General features: G+C 38.5%; 1 protein-coding gene across 1 annotated transcript in view; it reads left to right on the top strand.

The window, feature by feature from the left end:
- Positions 1-442: 442 nt before the first annotated feature.
- The window catches only part of LOC146544289 (cytosolic phospholipase A2 epsilon-like), a 40,260-nt gene continuing 24,022 nt past the window's right edge, over positions 443-16,680 (top strand). The window contains exons 1-5 of the mRNA XM_085224832.1: positions 443-534; positions 5,725-5,860; positions 6,553-6,654; positions 7,008-7,094; positions 12,603-12,678. Coding sequence (XP_085080958.1) covers positions 443-534; positions 5,725-5,860; positions 6,553-6,654; positions 7,008-7,094; positions 12,603-12,678 — 493 coding nt within the window. The remainder of the gene's footprint in view (positions 535-5,724; positions 5,861-6,552; positions 6,655-7,007; positions 7,095-12,602; positions 12,679-16,680) is intronic.

Here is a 16,680-nt window from a genome sequence, read left to right as displayed (position 1 = left end):
CTAGATTCCTGCAAAGGTTTATATTTTGTTCAGAAGGAACATGTAGAATGACAGCCGGACTCCTTTGCATATCCATTCCAAATTCGCTCATGTTTGGTTCCACAGCCAATTTTGGAGTCTTTTGGAAGATCCTGAGAAAAGGCTTCTGTTAACAGCTCTGCGGTATCACACATGTAGCATCACTGAGAGCACATCCGATGGGCAGCTGGCACAGGACATGGATGATGGATGGCAAAAATGCAGGTGGAGTGTCTGTGTAACTCCCACCAGAGCCTGAGCATGTTAAATACTGCTTACATCACCTACCAGATGCCCTGGAAAGGATGGCTCTCCATGCTATTGGTCACAACATACTGTATATAGGGCAAGTTACTCTGTCAGGCACTCATCTTCAGATTGCACAATGGGTCACAGTGCCTGAAGTCAACATGGGAATGGGAAAATGGCTTCTGCACATGTGAAGAGATACAGGAGAGAGCAACAACCAGGCTATTATCCTACAGGAAAGAGGACTGGGAATTTCAGCGCTACAAGGTGGGCTGTAGTAAGTACATAATCAAATCCAATGCTTCCTTTTCCTCTTCAGCCTGCAGGTGGGACAGGAAATAAACCAGAGCTTAGCATCCTTGCCTCAGCTATGACTTTCCTAAGGATCTTATTTTACCATAGCTTGTGTTTTCTCCTAGGCTGTGCCACACCCTAGGGCTGACAGCCAGGGGAGGAGGGAGTTGAGTATTTTATAGCAGAATCTTTTGGCTGGTTTCTCTCCTACTTGGTTCTTTAGGAGAGATTTCATTCCCTTGTGGTACTGCATAAGATGTAGGCTCTGATCTCACAGTGCACTGTCCTATCTTCTTTTGAAACATATAAAATTAGGAAAAGGTTTAGAAATTTTACCATACCAAAACTTAAGCCTTTGCCATGTTGAGAAAAGTTATCTCCTGATGTCTCTTAAATACTGCTACATTGCTCTGGTCTGAGAAAGCTGTTGTGCTGGCTTTTACACTGAGGAAATAAATGCATTTCTGCTGAGCAACGGCTTTAGAAAACGCCTGAATTAGTGGCAATCTGTCACTTGCGTTGAAGAACGTGATTCAGCCTGGGATTCTTAAACTAGTAATGTCATGGGAAAACGTTTCTCTCTATATACTCAGCAAATGGACACTGATGATCAACAGTTTTATGCATGGACTAGGTTCTTGTAAACATACTTTACTTCCTGGAGCTAACTGAAGTGGTCACTGGCAATAAAAAATTGACAATAATATGTATTGTCTTCAAGAAGAGAAGACTCAAAGGCATATTCCCACCAATGATCGCTGGTTTTATTTGGATCCTCACACTGTACTGAGGCACTGTTAGGATGCCAAGATACAATTAACGTAACACAGCTGAAAATGTTTAGAAGCCAGTTATTTCACTGTAAATTGCTTTAGCTGTTCAATCTCTTTTAAAGAGAGACTGTGATGACACTGGTAAGGATTAGAATCATACATAGCATATATCTTACAAGAAGACAAGCTAATTTAAGAATTTTCTGTATTAATTCAGTTTAAAAAAAAAAAAAAAAAAGTATTGCAACTGTGTATATGCAGTAGGTCTCCCACTAGTCAGATATACCAGAGAAGAGATTGTTTTTTCCATAACAAAAAATAGATTTTCAAGGATGTTGCAAACCTGACTTTCTACAAGTATTTATCGAGAATGTTAAGAACTTTTCAATCTATTTATGAAATATTTGTGTGTTTGTTTTTTTTCTGAGTTTGGGAAAGTTAATAAGCATATAAAAATAAATGTCTATAACTCACATTCATCAAAAGAAGATCATACAGAGCTCTCCTAAAAGCTGGATAATATTCTTGTGGGTGGAAAATTCCTTTTTCCAGTGATCTAAATTGTCCAAATACTCTCAGGTCATTTCTTTTTATCTCCTTATGAAATCATATTGTGGATAAATATGTATACATATATTTATGTGTACTTATGGAGACAAATTTATCTTATTAAATAATGGATATATGGGTCACCAGGAGCAATACTGCGCATTAGGCAGTTTTGCAGCTCTGTCAGAGCCTGACTGTCATGAATGGTATTTGGCATTGCTACATGGTTTCTGTAATGTCTTGATTTTTTTGACATGAACTTGAATATTTTTGCATTTTTTTAAGACTGGCCACCATCTATTAATAATTTTGTCATGCCTGAAGCTTCATACTGCTAAAAACCATGGGAGTTGTCCCTTCCTGTATCCTGAGGGAGTAGAAAATGGCTGTTTCTAGTGAAGATAATCATCAGGAGTTAAACAGAAGGACTTTCAGAGAAGCTGGACCTTCCCTTTCTTCTTTGTTCAGAAAGTTTTTTAGGGAAATCAGAGGGGAACAAGAGGGGCTACTGACATAGCTAGGGTATGATACGAAGGAACAAATAGGGATGAGACATAAAGGGAAGTGTGTGAGCTGCAGAGGAGCTGGAAAGGATGGGAAAGAGGATGAAGGTTGTTACTGGGAGAATGACTGAGCAGGCCAAAAGAAAACTAGCAGATCTAACAGATCTCTTATTTGCCCTTTTGCCATGGTTTTAATAATCTTTGAATAATTAACTCTGATTCAATTCACATCTTTGAGCGGTAATGCTAAAGTTGACCTAGTTCAGTCATTGGTTGTAGTTTTAAATTGGGCTGATAGTCCTAGACACCATCAGACTATTCAGGAAAAAGGAAAAAAAAAAATTGTTATAGGAGAAAGCTTCAAATGACAGCCGCTTTGAGGCAGAGCAAGGTTGGCTGCTCTGCATCTCACAAGTTCACCAGCTGATAAACAGGCCCTGGGACTGCCATGAGTGTAGCTATCTAAGAGCATGATCCTTCCACTCCTCCAGCTGCACTAAGTAAGTCACCTGACTCCTGGAACTCTGCCTGAAAAGTGGTGAGTGCTTTACCTTTGGGTGGTTTAAGCACTCCTTTCTGTCCTTTTGTTTGTAATTCCACATTCACTCTAGCCATGTCTCAAGTGGTCATGGAGCAGCTGTTGAACTTCCTCAGGTTGCAGTCTGGGTTGCTATAGATAAACAAACTTCACGTTCCATTCTCAGTATTTCTGGTCATGAGCTGCTGCTGCACAGCTTGTGCTTAACTAACATCAGAATTGTCTCTGAGTTGGGGACAATACCTGAGAGGCTGTCCTGTTTGTGGTCACAGGGGGTCTTAAGCTGAAGTATGGAAGGCAGTTTGTACTCAAGAAACGTAGTGGTTTTGCATGGAAGCACTGCGTTTAGCATTTGCTGCTACAAGGAGTATTGCAAACCTATTCTTTATTATCAAATGAATTTATGAGAGGATTTTTCATTTGTATGGTAATAGAGCTTTTGCCCAAGGGTGTTTTGCAGCTTCACATTGCAACACTCTGAGTTACATGTTAACAACACAACCAGAGTTCCTCAGCATCAGATTCCCTCAGCACCAGTAGCTTTGGAAATGAGTGATTAAAGAGGATTACTCAGAGTGGGATTCATCTCGCCCTACCTTTAGCTATTCAGAAGTTAGGTGTCAAGTACAACTTGGGCAATGAGGCTTCTCCAGTCAAAAGAAAGAGAAGAACCCCATGTAGGTGTGCCACTATCTGGAGATGCCTGCTTTATTTTTCATTCAGAGCATAGAAGACGCAGACAATTGGTTCAGATTAGAAGTCTATCTTTAGATGACTACATTTAGGTGAGGTAGAGCTTATTCTCAGTGTGTGTCCTGTGAAAAGGCCATTTTTGCCTCCAAAGGATTTGTCCTTCATAGTGAAAAGGAGTTTGAACTTTGAACTAATTTGAGAAATTCAATACTAGAACCATCTTTGAGTCAAAGGCATGTTTGGCTGCATCTGACATGAGCTTAAAAAACAGGTATTTCATATCAGAAGGCCTGAGTCAGGAAAGAAGAGTTAGTCAACAAGCAACCTTTAGTCACGTTCCTATGGGATGCTGGAGGTTTTCCCCTTCTCATTTCCTTTTGTCTTAAAAACCAAAGGTGCAGTCTGACACATGTAAATGTAAACCAGCTCTCAAGCAAAAGCCTCACCCATTTGTCACCACATATTGCAGAAACAAGACCTGGTCATAATAATCTATCTGGGCACAATTGAGAAATTGTCACTAACATCACAGTACCTCCATCCAGATAGTGCAGTTCTGCTGTGCACTTCAATCAGGAATACAGATAGGCTGTAGTAGAACAAATAAATACATTTTTTAAACTGTGCTTTTGTATGCACATTTGTTTTTCTCCAATTCTCCAAATTGTCTCTGGCCATCATTCTTACAGGGGAAAAGTAAGGCAGAAATTTATTTATTTTCTTATTAGAGGTATGTATGTGCTTGTACTGCACAAAGCTTGAGACAAAGAGTGGGAGAGCCTTTTGACCACTGCTTTGGAAAGCTTCCATGGAACAGCTTATGACTGTACTTTGTTTATAACCGTAGTTTATCCGGTTTCGATCAAGCAGTTCCCATTCCATTAAAATGTTTCAATACGATGAAGGTGAGAAAGGAAGTTCACAGCAAACCCTTCCCCTGAATGACGTGATTTTAAAAAGTTAAAAATATATTTAAAATGATTATTTAATAAAAATACATAAACACATATCAAAAGTGGAATGATAAATTGTACCTAAGAAATCAATTTTTGCAACTATGGAGTATTGCAAAATATCTATATGGAATATCTTAACTTGTTCTCCTTGTAACACCAGCTTTTCATCTAATTCCTTTGTGGGTATAGAAAGTGAATACAACGAGAGCATTGGAAGTGACTGCGTTTGTGTCTAGTTTCTGTCAGCCAGGTTCTTGTACAACACTTATTACCACTGTCAGGAATGACTGTGATTTCATCCTTATGCCAGTGTCTAACAGGAAGCATCATGCTTTGTCACCCTATTAATCTCAAATCCTTTCATAAGCTCTAATTTTAATCATTTGGGAGGATTTTGAATACAAATGCATGTATGCCTAATGATGCTTGCATAATGGATTAGAAAATTTAATCACTGAGCTTCCTCGAGGTGTGCTGAATAGATGTAGATCCTCACTACATATGAGGTTGATAAAATGAAGAAGTTGAATCCATTAAGCTCCAATAATTCTAATAATGCCCAGCTGGCTGCTGATTTGAATGCAGTTGCTCAGAAATTTGAATATTTATTTCTCTTTTTCAAAAGGAAATGACAATTCTAAACTGAACAACAACAAAAAAAAAAGCAACCAGCTCTCCTCAATTGCTTGAGTTTTTTAAATGTTTCAGTGCTTTTCAAGGTGAAATATTAAAATCTCATTTGCATTTTCTTAGATGCTTTTTGTAATAAGTGTGAAATGCAGATATAAGAAAGGCATTTGAAATGGAAATGTGATACATTATGTTTTAGGGACTTAGGCTTATCAAATTTCTCCCTTCTTTCAAAGTGGACTGCTATAAGAAACAACCAACCAACCCCCCTAAAAATATCACACACAAAAAAAAGCCCCACAAAAAAAAAAATAAAATACCATGTACAGAAATAATGATGCAGTAATGCTTTTTAGTGGAAAAATGTTCCTTCCAAAAAATTCCTAGTATCTTCCTACATACATATTTTCTGTGATGGTCTTTCCTGTCTCTCCAGTTCATGTCCTGAGGATTTTGTTTTCCCACATTGTCCTTAAGTGTATATCTTCTCATAACACGTTGTTCTTTCTTGTGTCTTCCAGAGCTGTGTACCTTCCCAGGCCTGCATTTCACCTCAGCTCCAATCCACGGGATCACAGACTGAATCTGTTCCTCCTGGTTAGTTCCTCTCTGCCCTATCCCAGAGGGAATGAGGAACTTCTGTTGGGTAAAGGAGAGGTAAAAGACTGAAACTGTGTAATATGGGAGAGATGTGTGAGGAACAAGGAAGAAAAGCAGTGCTTAATTCAAGTGGGTTGAGATGGCAAGTCTCTCTAGAGGATCTGTCGCTAGATCTCCATCCTGTGCATTGTAGGTAGTTTGGTAACAGGAATCCACAGCTCACTGGTGATCATTTGTGTAAATCTTTAAAAAACAAGTTGCTATGTGAAATATATTGGCAATCAAGAAGTCCCCTAGCATTTTCTAATCCAAAGAGATTGCTGCCTTTGGTGGACTCCTCTCCCACCATCTCACTTATGAAGGAGGTAGTGCTTAGAATTCGTCGGGGCTTTGCATGAAGACAGTAGGCAGATGTGTCTCTTAGGAAGTTACTCTAATCACTTTTAGATTATTACTGTAAGGTAGGTGTTCTCTCATATGCCACAAGGTCATCATCAATCAGATTAGTGCTTTTAGTACAAGTCTGCAGGCCCCCAGGTAAAAATGCCTCGGTCTTATCAGGCTCTGTTCAGTCACAAGAGCTGCAGATGAATGTTCGCACCTTACAACAGACTTACTCTTAGGACAAGTAATGTGGGTGGGAAATTTTCCTGCTTCAGAAATCATGGAGGGGTGGAGCTCTGACTCAAGGTAATAAAACACCTGTTCAGCAACTTCTGACACTCTTCAAGACTGTAAATATGTTTCAGAAGACACTGGCAACTGTGGAACCTAATATTAGGGTGCCATTTGCAGCACCTATTTTCAATGCAGCAGTGGTCTCGATGGCATCAACATCTGCCTTATCTCAGGTAAGTGGAAAACAGAATGAACCTGGCAGGTGACTCTGAGAGTTTGATTCAGATTTGTACCCAGAATAGAGACAGCTCAAGTCCACACAAATCCATAGGTTATAAATCTTCAAGAAAACAATACATTCTTCCTAGGATATTTGCAGCTGTGTGGAGTCAATAGCTTTCTATACAGGGCAGAAACAGCTGCCACTGTCCTGGCACGTTCCTCCTTTCCACACCTTGCTGATGCAAACAATGAGGCAGCACAAATTGCCCATTCCACGTTGCAATTCAACACTGAGAAGCTGAAGGAAGAGGGAAAAACTGATCTTTGCTCTCTTTTTCATCCTTTGTTCTCATTCTCTCAACAGCATCCCAGCAGCAAATCAAACCCATTGCAAAATGAAGGACAAAAATGGATGGTGCAGGACACAGAGCAGAGTGATGTTGATGCTGAGGTACCAACCAGAACAAACAAATTATGTGTGGGACAAAACCACACATGAGAAGGGCATGACCTTCTTTTTTCCTTTATTGTCTTATGAGTTTCATATGCTTATTTAGAAAAAGACATTTCACAGGAGAAAGCTTTCTTTACATGAAACATCTGTATTTCTTTGTTGGTTTTCTTCTTCTTTTTTCATTCTATTATTTTATCCATTTATACAAAGTTTTTAAAGTTTTTATTCCTTAGTGAAATTTCTTAGGGGAAATGTACTTAATTTACTGTTAAAATGGGACTGAGTTTGGCTTCTTTTAATGCTGTCCATCTCTATTTATTTTAATGGAATTTTAGATCTGAATGAATGGAGAATGTTGCCTGTGTCAGCAAGTCAGAATGTATCTGATGGTGAGGTTTGGGCTCGCTTTGTTCATTGTGCATGCTGCAACAAAAGGAAAACATCTCTAGCAACTTTAGGCCAGTGACAAGAGTTGTATTTGCACTGAACATGGGCCAGTTGTATCAGTGGCGATTTTCCTCTCTGTGTTTGATTAGCTTGTAGCTGGCTGTACTTTGTGCCAAGATGTTTCAAAGTAAAACAGGAATGCTAGCACAGTAAAACAAAATGCTAGCTTATGTTTGATATCTTAAGTGAGGTGTGATTCAATGTCTGCAGCTTGTAGGAAACCTGTATGTTTAATTCTTGTTTGTGTGATCAGAACTCCAGATCAATAGAAAACTATAAGCATTGCTTTGTGTTTCTTCAGGTGTATCATAAAAAGATTGAAGCCTCTCCTGCTAGCAGGATTTTGGCATTTTCTGTAGTGGAAATTAGAGTATAAAAATGGTGTCTAACTATCACTGGGGTGTCAGATTTGACATAAAGGACAAAGTAGCATAAACGAAACTGAATTGTTGAGGATTTGCTGTGTATGTACATATATTAAAGCTCAGAGAGGGACTGCTCTAAAGCAGGAAAAGGATCTATTGAGCAGCGCAATGGCCCAATCGTGGTAGCATTTCTTTGATGGCTTACTGTGTTTATGCTGACGTTGTTTTTCAGTTTGAAAGGCTCCTAGCTAAAGGTATCCAACCCTATTTTACCACTAATGTAGTTACACATATGTACAAAGATTGTCAGAATCCAGCACATTTCTGAGTCTATGTAAAGCAACGTTAAAATGAAGTTGTATGGCCATAAGCCCCTGCATATAGGGGACATAGGGATTCCTTTCTAATGCTTTAATTCATAGTCCTTGTCATAGTTTCTTCTTATCAAATCCATCAAAAGTTCTCTTTTGCACTCTGAAAGTGTTTAACAAGAAAGGTGTTCTCATGCCATTCTATTTGCTTTCTGGCTGTTGAACATGTCTTCTCTGTAATAAATCTTGGCAGAAAACTAGCATTAAAGGCACAGGCTTGTGTGAGCTGCCCAATTTCTGCTTCTTAAATATTGGGTTTCCTAGGCAGCTTTCAGCCATTCCCTTGATCTTTGTAACCCGTAGTTTGCCATCTAAGAGAGGAAGATGACAATAAGTAGAAAGCTGTTACAAAAGACAACATACTTTTCTTAATGTTAATGCTCAAATATTTGCCCAATTATTTGCTTTATTTTGAGCGGACTTTGTGTAACTGTGTGATGAATTGAATATATACTGGACTGGGATTAGAAAATCATGCCCATGGGCTGCTGCATGGATGTTTGCTGTGTCACCTATCTAAAGTGCAAAGCCAAAAATCCCCACTGCTAAATTATCTGGGAAAAGTATCACCTTGTAAACCTGCCCCTTCAGCTTTTAAAATGGATGAGAACAACTAGAGTGTAACTCTTTACCTGTTTCTAGGAGTCCTGAGTTGTCAGTTTGCCTTCTAGCACCTTAGTCATGAGTACAGGAAAGATGAAACATGCTGAAAAGATCATAAATAAGTATGAGTAAGCCAGTCCATAATAACAGCGAATCTAGCAAACTTATCACTATGATATGTTAGTGAATTGTCTTTCTCATACATCTACAGTGTAATTCATTCAAAAAATGCAAAAATTAAATGACAAATTACCAGATTAAAAAAACTTAGTTGTTGGCTCATCTTCTGTAAATGCACTGAAAATTTAAAGAATAATGCAGGCAAACATAATCTCAGCTCAAATATTAGCAGTGAACAGGGAGCATGTCAGAGTTATTCTGCCAGACATTAAATCATAAATCAAGAAGAATTAGGAGAATATTAATCACTTTTTAACATATGTGATATTCATAAAGTGGTGTGCATCCCTCCATGGTTTGCTACAAAACTAGAAAAGTAATATGACATTATTTCCAAGACCCCCGTTGTCCATCCACTTGAAAACAAACCTTACCTCTTCCATAGGTAGCAATAAGTCTTTAAGGAAGGCTGTTTCCATCTGCCCATCGCCATCTCTTTGCAAGGATGAGTTCAAAGATTTAGTGTACACAGATTTATCTTTATTAGAGAAGACTGCAAGAGGATTTGCCCATCTGTGACTGGAAACTCAGACTTTGGTAACACTTTCTTCAGCCTAAGTATCAGGAATATTCTTGGCTTAATATGAAATGTTGTACAGAAGATGGCTGTTTTTGATAATTAGTCACCCATAAATAGTTATGAACATTATGAACTCCCTGAATTAATCTTTTTTTTTCTCTTTTAATTTTACACAAATTATTCTCATCATCAGTAACACGGTTCTCATGTAGTTTTTTGGCATTACTGTTGCATTATCAGAATGAACTGATGACTAGAGGGAAAGAGGATTAGTTGCATGATTTCCATTGAAGTATCAGGATCTTGAGTTTCAGTTATAAGATGTTTTGCTCTTGGAGTTTTTTGGAGCAGCATTTCTGTCTGGCATTTGGCCAACAGAAAAATATGATGTGGAGTAATTTTTCATTAACTTTCATGTCTAAGGAAGATAAATCTCCCTTTCATTTGTCTCAGATTTACTTGGTAATTAATAGCTTAATAGTTAGCAGTTCTCTTCAGAGATATTGGTGTCTCAAATTATGATGATGATGAAGATCACTGAATATTGCTCCTCCTTTAATGCCCTGAGGAGAGGAGTGAAGATATGCTCTAGAACTGCTGTTTTTTCTGTTCTTGCTTTTCCATGAAAGACTTTGATTTGAGAGATATGGACCTGAGTGTTACACATAGAACAGACTGGTTCTGAGAGCTGTGAAAATCCTTTTCTTACTGGTAGAAATGTTGAATATAAAGACTAAAGCTTTCATTATTCCTTTAAATGTAAAGTAATCATTGTTCTTTGGGGCAGGCTAGAACAGGAAGGAATTTTTTTACCCAATGAATAGACTCAAGGAGCAAGGCTCAGACCAAGGAAAACTCAGTCATCATCTTTCCCTCCACATGATTTATCCTAAATATCCTCTACCACCAGCATACTTGATTGCTTCTTTCAGGTTCATGTCACTAGCTCTTTCATCTTGTTAATTCCTTGGATCTCTTCTTTCTATGTGCTTCTTGAGGTCTTTGTTCCATTGATTGTATTTTGGGTATGCTCTGACTGACAAAATCTGTGCCTTGCTGTCTCATAGGACTGAGATTTCTCAGTCAATACAGCAGAATTTTTTGTGACAAGGACCACCTGACTCCTGGTTCACTGTATTTCCAAGCACAGCTCATTGGGTTTTCTCTTATGCAGCACCAATCCAGAACTCTCCTCCCAGGAGAAATAAGATGTTTGAACACTTGCATAATCTTTGACACTATCTGACCTATGTAGTATCTCACTGTTCTTCATGAAAATACCATATAAGTTTTATTGTTTTGTTCTCTTCTTTATATAATCCTACCATGTGCTGGCTCTCTTATCAGTCTATCTTCATTTGTATTCACAATATGAGGTCCCTGCAAGGCATTCTTCATGTATCCTCTATTCTGCTCCACTGCAATGGATGTAGATGTGTCTTTGCACAGCTCACACTAGTTTTTGTTACTCTACTCTTAACAAATCCTAGTAGTGTACATGGACCTCTAATAGCATTTGAAAACACAGGCTCCAGAATACTGATTGAAGTACTGATGCCACAAATTTTCACTAGAGGAAGTATTTCTCTATTTTGTTCCTTTGTTTCTCCTGAAAAATGTTTGCTATTTTTTTGGGGTTTTTTTTGTTTTTTTTAATTTGAAGACTATTTTTGAGAAGGATATGGACCAGACAAACCCAATTAGTCAGTGGGTTTCTTTAAAAACAAAACAGGTTTAGGTAAGAGGTCACAGGTTTTCCATGCTGATGACAAAGGATGGCAAAGGAGTGGTCCGCCGTAATGGTGGAGGCAGCTGTGTGGAGCTGGCACAACACAGATTCCAATAATACTGAGATCTTACCTCCCTGGTTTAAAACAAACAGTCCTATAAAGTGTTCTGTGCCCTATATATGACAGGTTGGTAATTTTCTATTTAGTTTTAGTATACATCCATCTAGAAGTAAACACATATGCATCTTCTACTTCTTGTAGTCTGTTACAGAAAATGTGTTTGTTCAGAGCTTCGTTGCCCTCTTGTTGCTGCAAATGTGCTGATTCTGCACCTCAGCAAAAAGTATTAGAATTTTTAAAAGTCAGTTTACTGAAAACCTTCTGAAATCCTGATTCCTGGTTATAAGCATGAGCTCATGGGCAAAGGCCTTATGGTTATTTTAGGCACTGGTTAGCTTTTATATAACGTGTCATCAAATTATCAAGATTTTTTTTTTAACCATTCCTGCCATTTCATAGAATAACTCTGTAGCTTGACAATTGCTGTGCTTTTTTTTTTTTTTTTTTTTTTTTTTTAAATGACCTTCATGTCCTTTATAGAAATAGAAACAATTTGGGAGATTAAGCTGAATTTTGTCATGATGAATTCTTCATGGTCCAATGCTTTACACACTTCAGCTGATGTACTGTCTTGTATTACTGATTTCTTACACCTTGACCTTCTTAGCAGTCTTTGACTTCAATCACAGTAGCAGCAGTCAATGAGTTTTCTCTTATTTCACTTTACACTTTCTCCCTGTTGTTTTAATCAAAGTTTATCAGAAAATAGATAATAATTATTTCATCATCTTCTACCAGCACTCCTCCATTTTCACTTTAGATAATCTTTTCAAATTTCTGGTCATTAGCTTTTGCAACAGCTTCTTGCTTTTGCTGTCCCTTCTTGTTTTTTGAAGTGACTTTACTAAGAATTACTCATCTATTTGCCTTCCCCAATGATCTAAACTCCTCCTTGAACTCTTTCTGAGAGTAATTTACCCTCTGTCTCCACTTTCCTATCCATCATTTTCTTCTATGCTTTCTGTATAGATGCTGAGGTGACTGCAGACCAGGGACTGGTGAAGAAAGTGTACTTTGTTACCTACTGTATTGTTGCTGTAGTTACAATTATAAGAGATGGCTTCAGCAGAATCTGGATTCTTTCAGTGTTTGATTGTCATTACAATACATATATCCCAAATTTTAAAGTTCATCTCCTTTGTTATTTTTGTTTTGTTTTTTTTTTTCAGCAGGAAGAAAAATCACCTTACTCCCTGCTTACTGTAAGAATCATAAAGATGACAAATGCTCATCAGGCAGACTTCTGTAAGTATCAGATTTTTCTTACTGACATTATAAAGTTCTGAAGTTACTGGATTCCCACTAGCACTAGCCAATATACAAATGCATAACACAGAAGTCATACTAGCTAAGAATACATGATCATATCCAAATTCTTCTATAGAATATCTGCTTCCAATTTCAGGTGTTTTGTTTTGTTTCTTTTTTTTTTTTTTAAATAAATAAATAAATTCAGCAACAGGTCAATAATGCCAGTTTGGGTATGAGTAAAACTAATACATAGGTTGCTCCAAAAATAATGCCTCCTACTTATTTCCTTGGAAACTGCAACAGATTTAAAGGGCACAGTAACATTATTTGATAGAGCAGGTTCTCAGCTACCATACACTATTTTTCAACATAGTCACTACTATTAGATAAACACCACCAAAAATGAACAAGAGCCTGCATGTTGGGTTTGTACAAATCTGCACAGGCTGGGATGACAGCTGTGCATGCCCATCTAGAACGTGGCTTGTCTTTCACATCACTGTCACCACTGCTGAAATGCACCACCCGCTGTCTCACTGTGCTCATGCCCACTGTTTGGTTTCCACAAATGTTCAGCAAGCACTGATGGATATCAGTGCGGCCATTTTTTTTCTGCATGGAGGGATTCAGTGACACACCTTTGCTTCATACACACTTCCATGTCAGACACTATTTTATCAGACTGCCCCTCTGCTGTCATCTGTTCACTGCAATGGACGGGCAGGAATGTTCAGGCTCTACTGCTGTAGCACCAACAGCTGCCTCTGCCAACATAATAAAATAGGAGGTATTGGTTTCAAAGCAGCCCTCATACATTACTTTCCTGATGTGTTGACTGTTTCAGAGATGTGAAAACTTTTTAACACCTTTTTTAATACACAGGTGTTTCTATCACATATCAATAAGAAATATGTAGAATACAGGGCTGAAATCCTTACTCTGTCACTCTTAACTGCTTGTTGGGATTCCTTACAGCACATATCAGAAGTTCAGTGGAGCTGTATAATTTGCATGTCCTGAGCATCATAACATCAGCCATATTGTTATGGATGTTTCTGACTCTGGTCATACACTGAAAGTTGTATAACAGGGGACTGTAGTATGTAGCATGTTTGTTATGGCTTACGTGCAAAGTGTTCTGAAAAGGTGTGGTATTTACCTGACACTCATCCTTAGTGGGTGCTCCATTTCCACAATATTTTTTCTCTGCATAATTTTCTTCTAACATTTCTGTGTGTGCCTCATGAACCTGGCAGGTTGCTAATAACTGCTTTGTATATCAGTTTATCATACTTTTCTTTCTTATCATGCTGTGCCTTTTCTTTGTTTCTGGGGGGGGTTGTGCTGAGTTTCACTGATACCACAGCCTCTCCACTGCCCTGTGTCTCATATAGCGTTACCTCACTCTTCTGTCTTCCTGATTTTTAACTTTTTTTTTTTTTTTTTTTTTGCACAATCCTTAAGTATAAAATGTAATTTACAATTACTGTTTGCACAGAGCAAGGTCTATTCTTTATCTATTGTACTCCAAGATATGTTAGTTTCAGCGCACTTAGCAAAGCTGGTGCAATCCAGGTCTAAGTGTCCTTCTGCCCAGGAAGCAGGTTATCAGACAGACTTTGAGGAAGGCTAAGGAGTAGGTGGGATGCCATCTTGTTTTTCTCCAAGTGCTATTTGACTTCCACTGGATAATTCAGAGATGGCAACACTTTAATCACAAATATTCACATTTGTTTTTAATTTTGTCTTCAATGGAAAAGTATTCTACAAAGACTTATCACCATCTCTGTATATTTCACTGACTTTGGAGTTTTAAGAGCACAGATATCACAGTTGTCAATTATCCATCCTAATGGAGAGAAGTATTTGGTTCACGTGGTCTGTAATACTGAATTGCAGAGATCAGAAAAAATATCAGAGGACAGCAAAGAAGGTCAGTGCTCTTTCACAGCTGTGAAACAGTGCACCAGTGCACATATCTGCATGACCTTACCACCATTCCTTTGAAGTGCTGTTTTAATTTCTTTTAGTATCACCTTTGATCTAGAATGGAAATGGAATGATAAGAATCATGATTCACCACGTTATCCAAAAGGATTGCATGATATAAGATGACAGTGTTCTCTCAGAAAATAGTTAAATGTTGTGACCTCATCCTCCATCCTCCAGCAGGATTTCAAAGAAAATCCTGTGGAGTGAGAAGCAGGTGTTTTAGGAAATTCCTAATACCACCAAAACATACATCACTTGAGTAGGGACCAAGATGTGCGGGCTCCATTTTTAGCTCTATGTATGGACTTTCTATGTACATGTAGGCAAATCATCTGAGCACTCTGTGCCTCTGCTTAGCTACAGAACTTGTATTAAAAATATATGTCCTCCCAGATATTTTGTCCATCTTCTCTATTTAGATTATGTGCATCTTTTGAAAGACGTGACCTCTTGCTATGTGTAGAGGATCCTAATTTCAAATGCAAGGCAAATGCTGGAAACAGTGAGAAGCATCTCCAGATTTTTTTGTAAATTACTGGCAAAGAAGGGTTGGGACCAGTAGCTGAAGAAAAGGAACTTTTTCTGTCAGAAATTTCCCAGCTACTGTTGTGGCTTTGTGTGCATTCTTTAAGTAAATTGAAGTACAGTAAGCCATTTGCAGTTGAACACTGAAGGCAGAACACTATCAAAAAGTCCTTTGTTGAGTGAGCAGCAGCAACCTGCCTGTGCTTGCAAAGAAGTTGGAGTCTCCCAGGGAAAACTATATGTTTGACATATGTATGACAATGTAATTTCAATTCCTTGTGATACCATGCAAACAGATATCTGGTGATTTTCAAGCACTGATTTGGATGTGATGCCAATGTTCTTTTGACTTAATGTTTTATTTTTTAAGTATTTGAAGCATCAAAAAACTAAAATAGCTACATATACTATTGTGCGCTGATGAGAATTAGAAAACGATAGTTTATCTACGCTCATCTTAGCAATATGATCTTTTTCCCTGGAAAATGGAGTACAAGCAGCTGGTACAGGTGCCATTAGGTTTGAGATATCAGTGGAAGGCTGACAATTTTGTGATTGTCATCACCAAATACCAAATCAAGAAACAAGGATCCACTTTCCAACCAAGTGCTGCAGCTTCTAGGACTTGCTTTCCCTGCCTTTTCTAACTATACATGGTTATCAGTCTGCTCAAGTTTCTGTTCACCTCTGCTTACACTTTCCTTGATTTTCTCTCAGTTCATTGCAAGTGTTGTGCCAGGCCATTAGAGCTCTTTTTCTCTGACTTGCCAAATCCTTGCTTCAGGGAATGCTATTTCCTATGTACTTCCACTGATGTTCCTCACTACTGCATATACCCAACTTGATCCTAGTTTTTTTTTTAAATGTGCATCTTGAGACCCGTGGGATGTGTGGGAGGGAGTCTTGGCTTATCTTGAAATGTAGTGCTACACCTTCACCTGTTGGCAGCACATGCTGGTGGATCTGAGCAACCATTGTACCTGTTTATGCACAGAGACAAAACTAAATCAGAAACAAAACACCAAACACCCCGCTCCTCCTCGATGGACCAATTAACCCTTTTCATACATCTGGTGTCACTCCACCACTTTTGTGGGCTCCTCTGCATTTAGGTAATTCTCAGCTCTGACTTTTGCTTCATACTTCACACAACGGGTTTCTGGCTTGCCTCATCATGCAGATGCTCTTGACAGACCAGAGCTAATTAGTTTTCACTGTTCCTAGCTGACCCTTTTGTCAGTTCATATAATGGGTTTGATTCAAACGCAGATTTCAGGCACTCCTTGATCTCACTGTGGGCATTAGAGAGGTGCTAAGATAAGGAAACTAATACTCGTCCTGCAGGTGCTTGGTGTCAGCAGGTTCTAATACTCCTATGCAGTTGCACTAGGGAGGTGGTAGGCAGTTCAGGAAACAATACTGATGAAGCTTGTGGGATCTTACAGCCAAGTACCCGCTTTGCATTACCTCCTCAGCCCG

Source organism: Meleagris gallopavo, chromosome 5 (genome assembly GCF_905368555.1).
Source record: "Meleagris gallopavo chromosome 5, MGAL_WU_HG_1.1, whole genome shotgun sequence".
NCBI lineage: Eukaryota > Metazoa > Chordata > Aves > Galliformes > Phasianidae > Meleagris > Meleagris gallopavo.
Note: the sequence above shows the minus strand (reverse complement) of the source record. Positions and strands in the feature narration are given on the sequence as shown.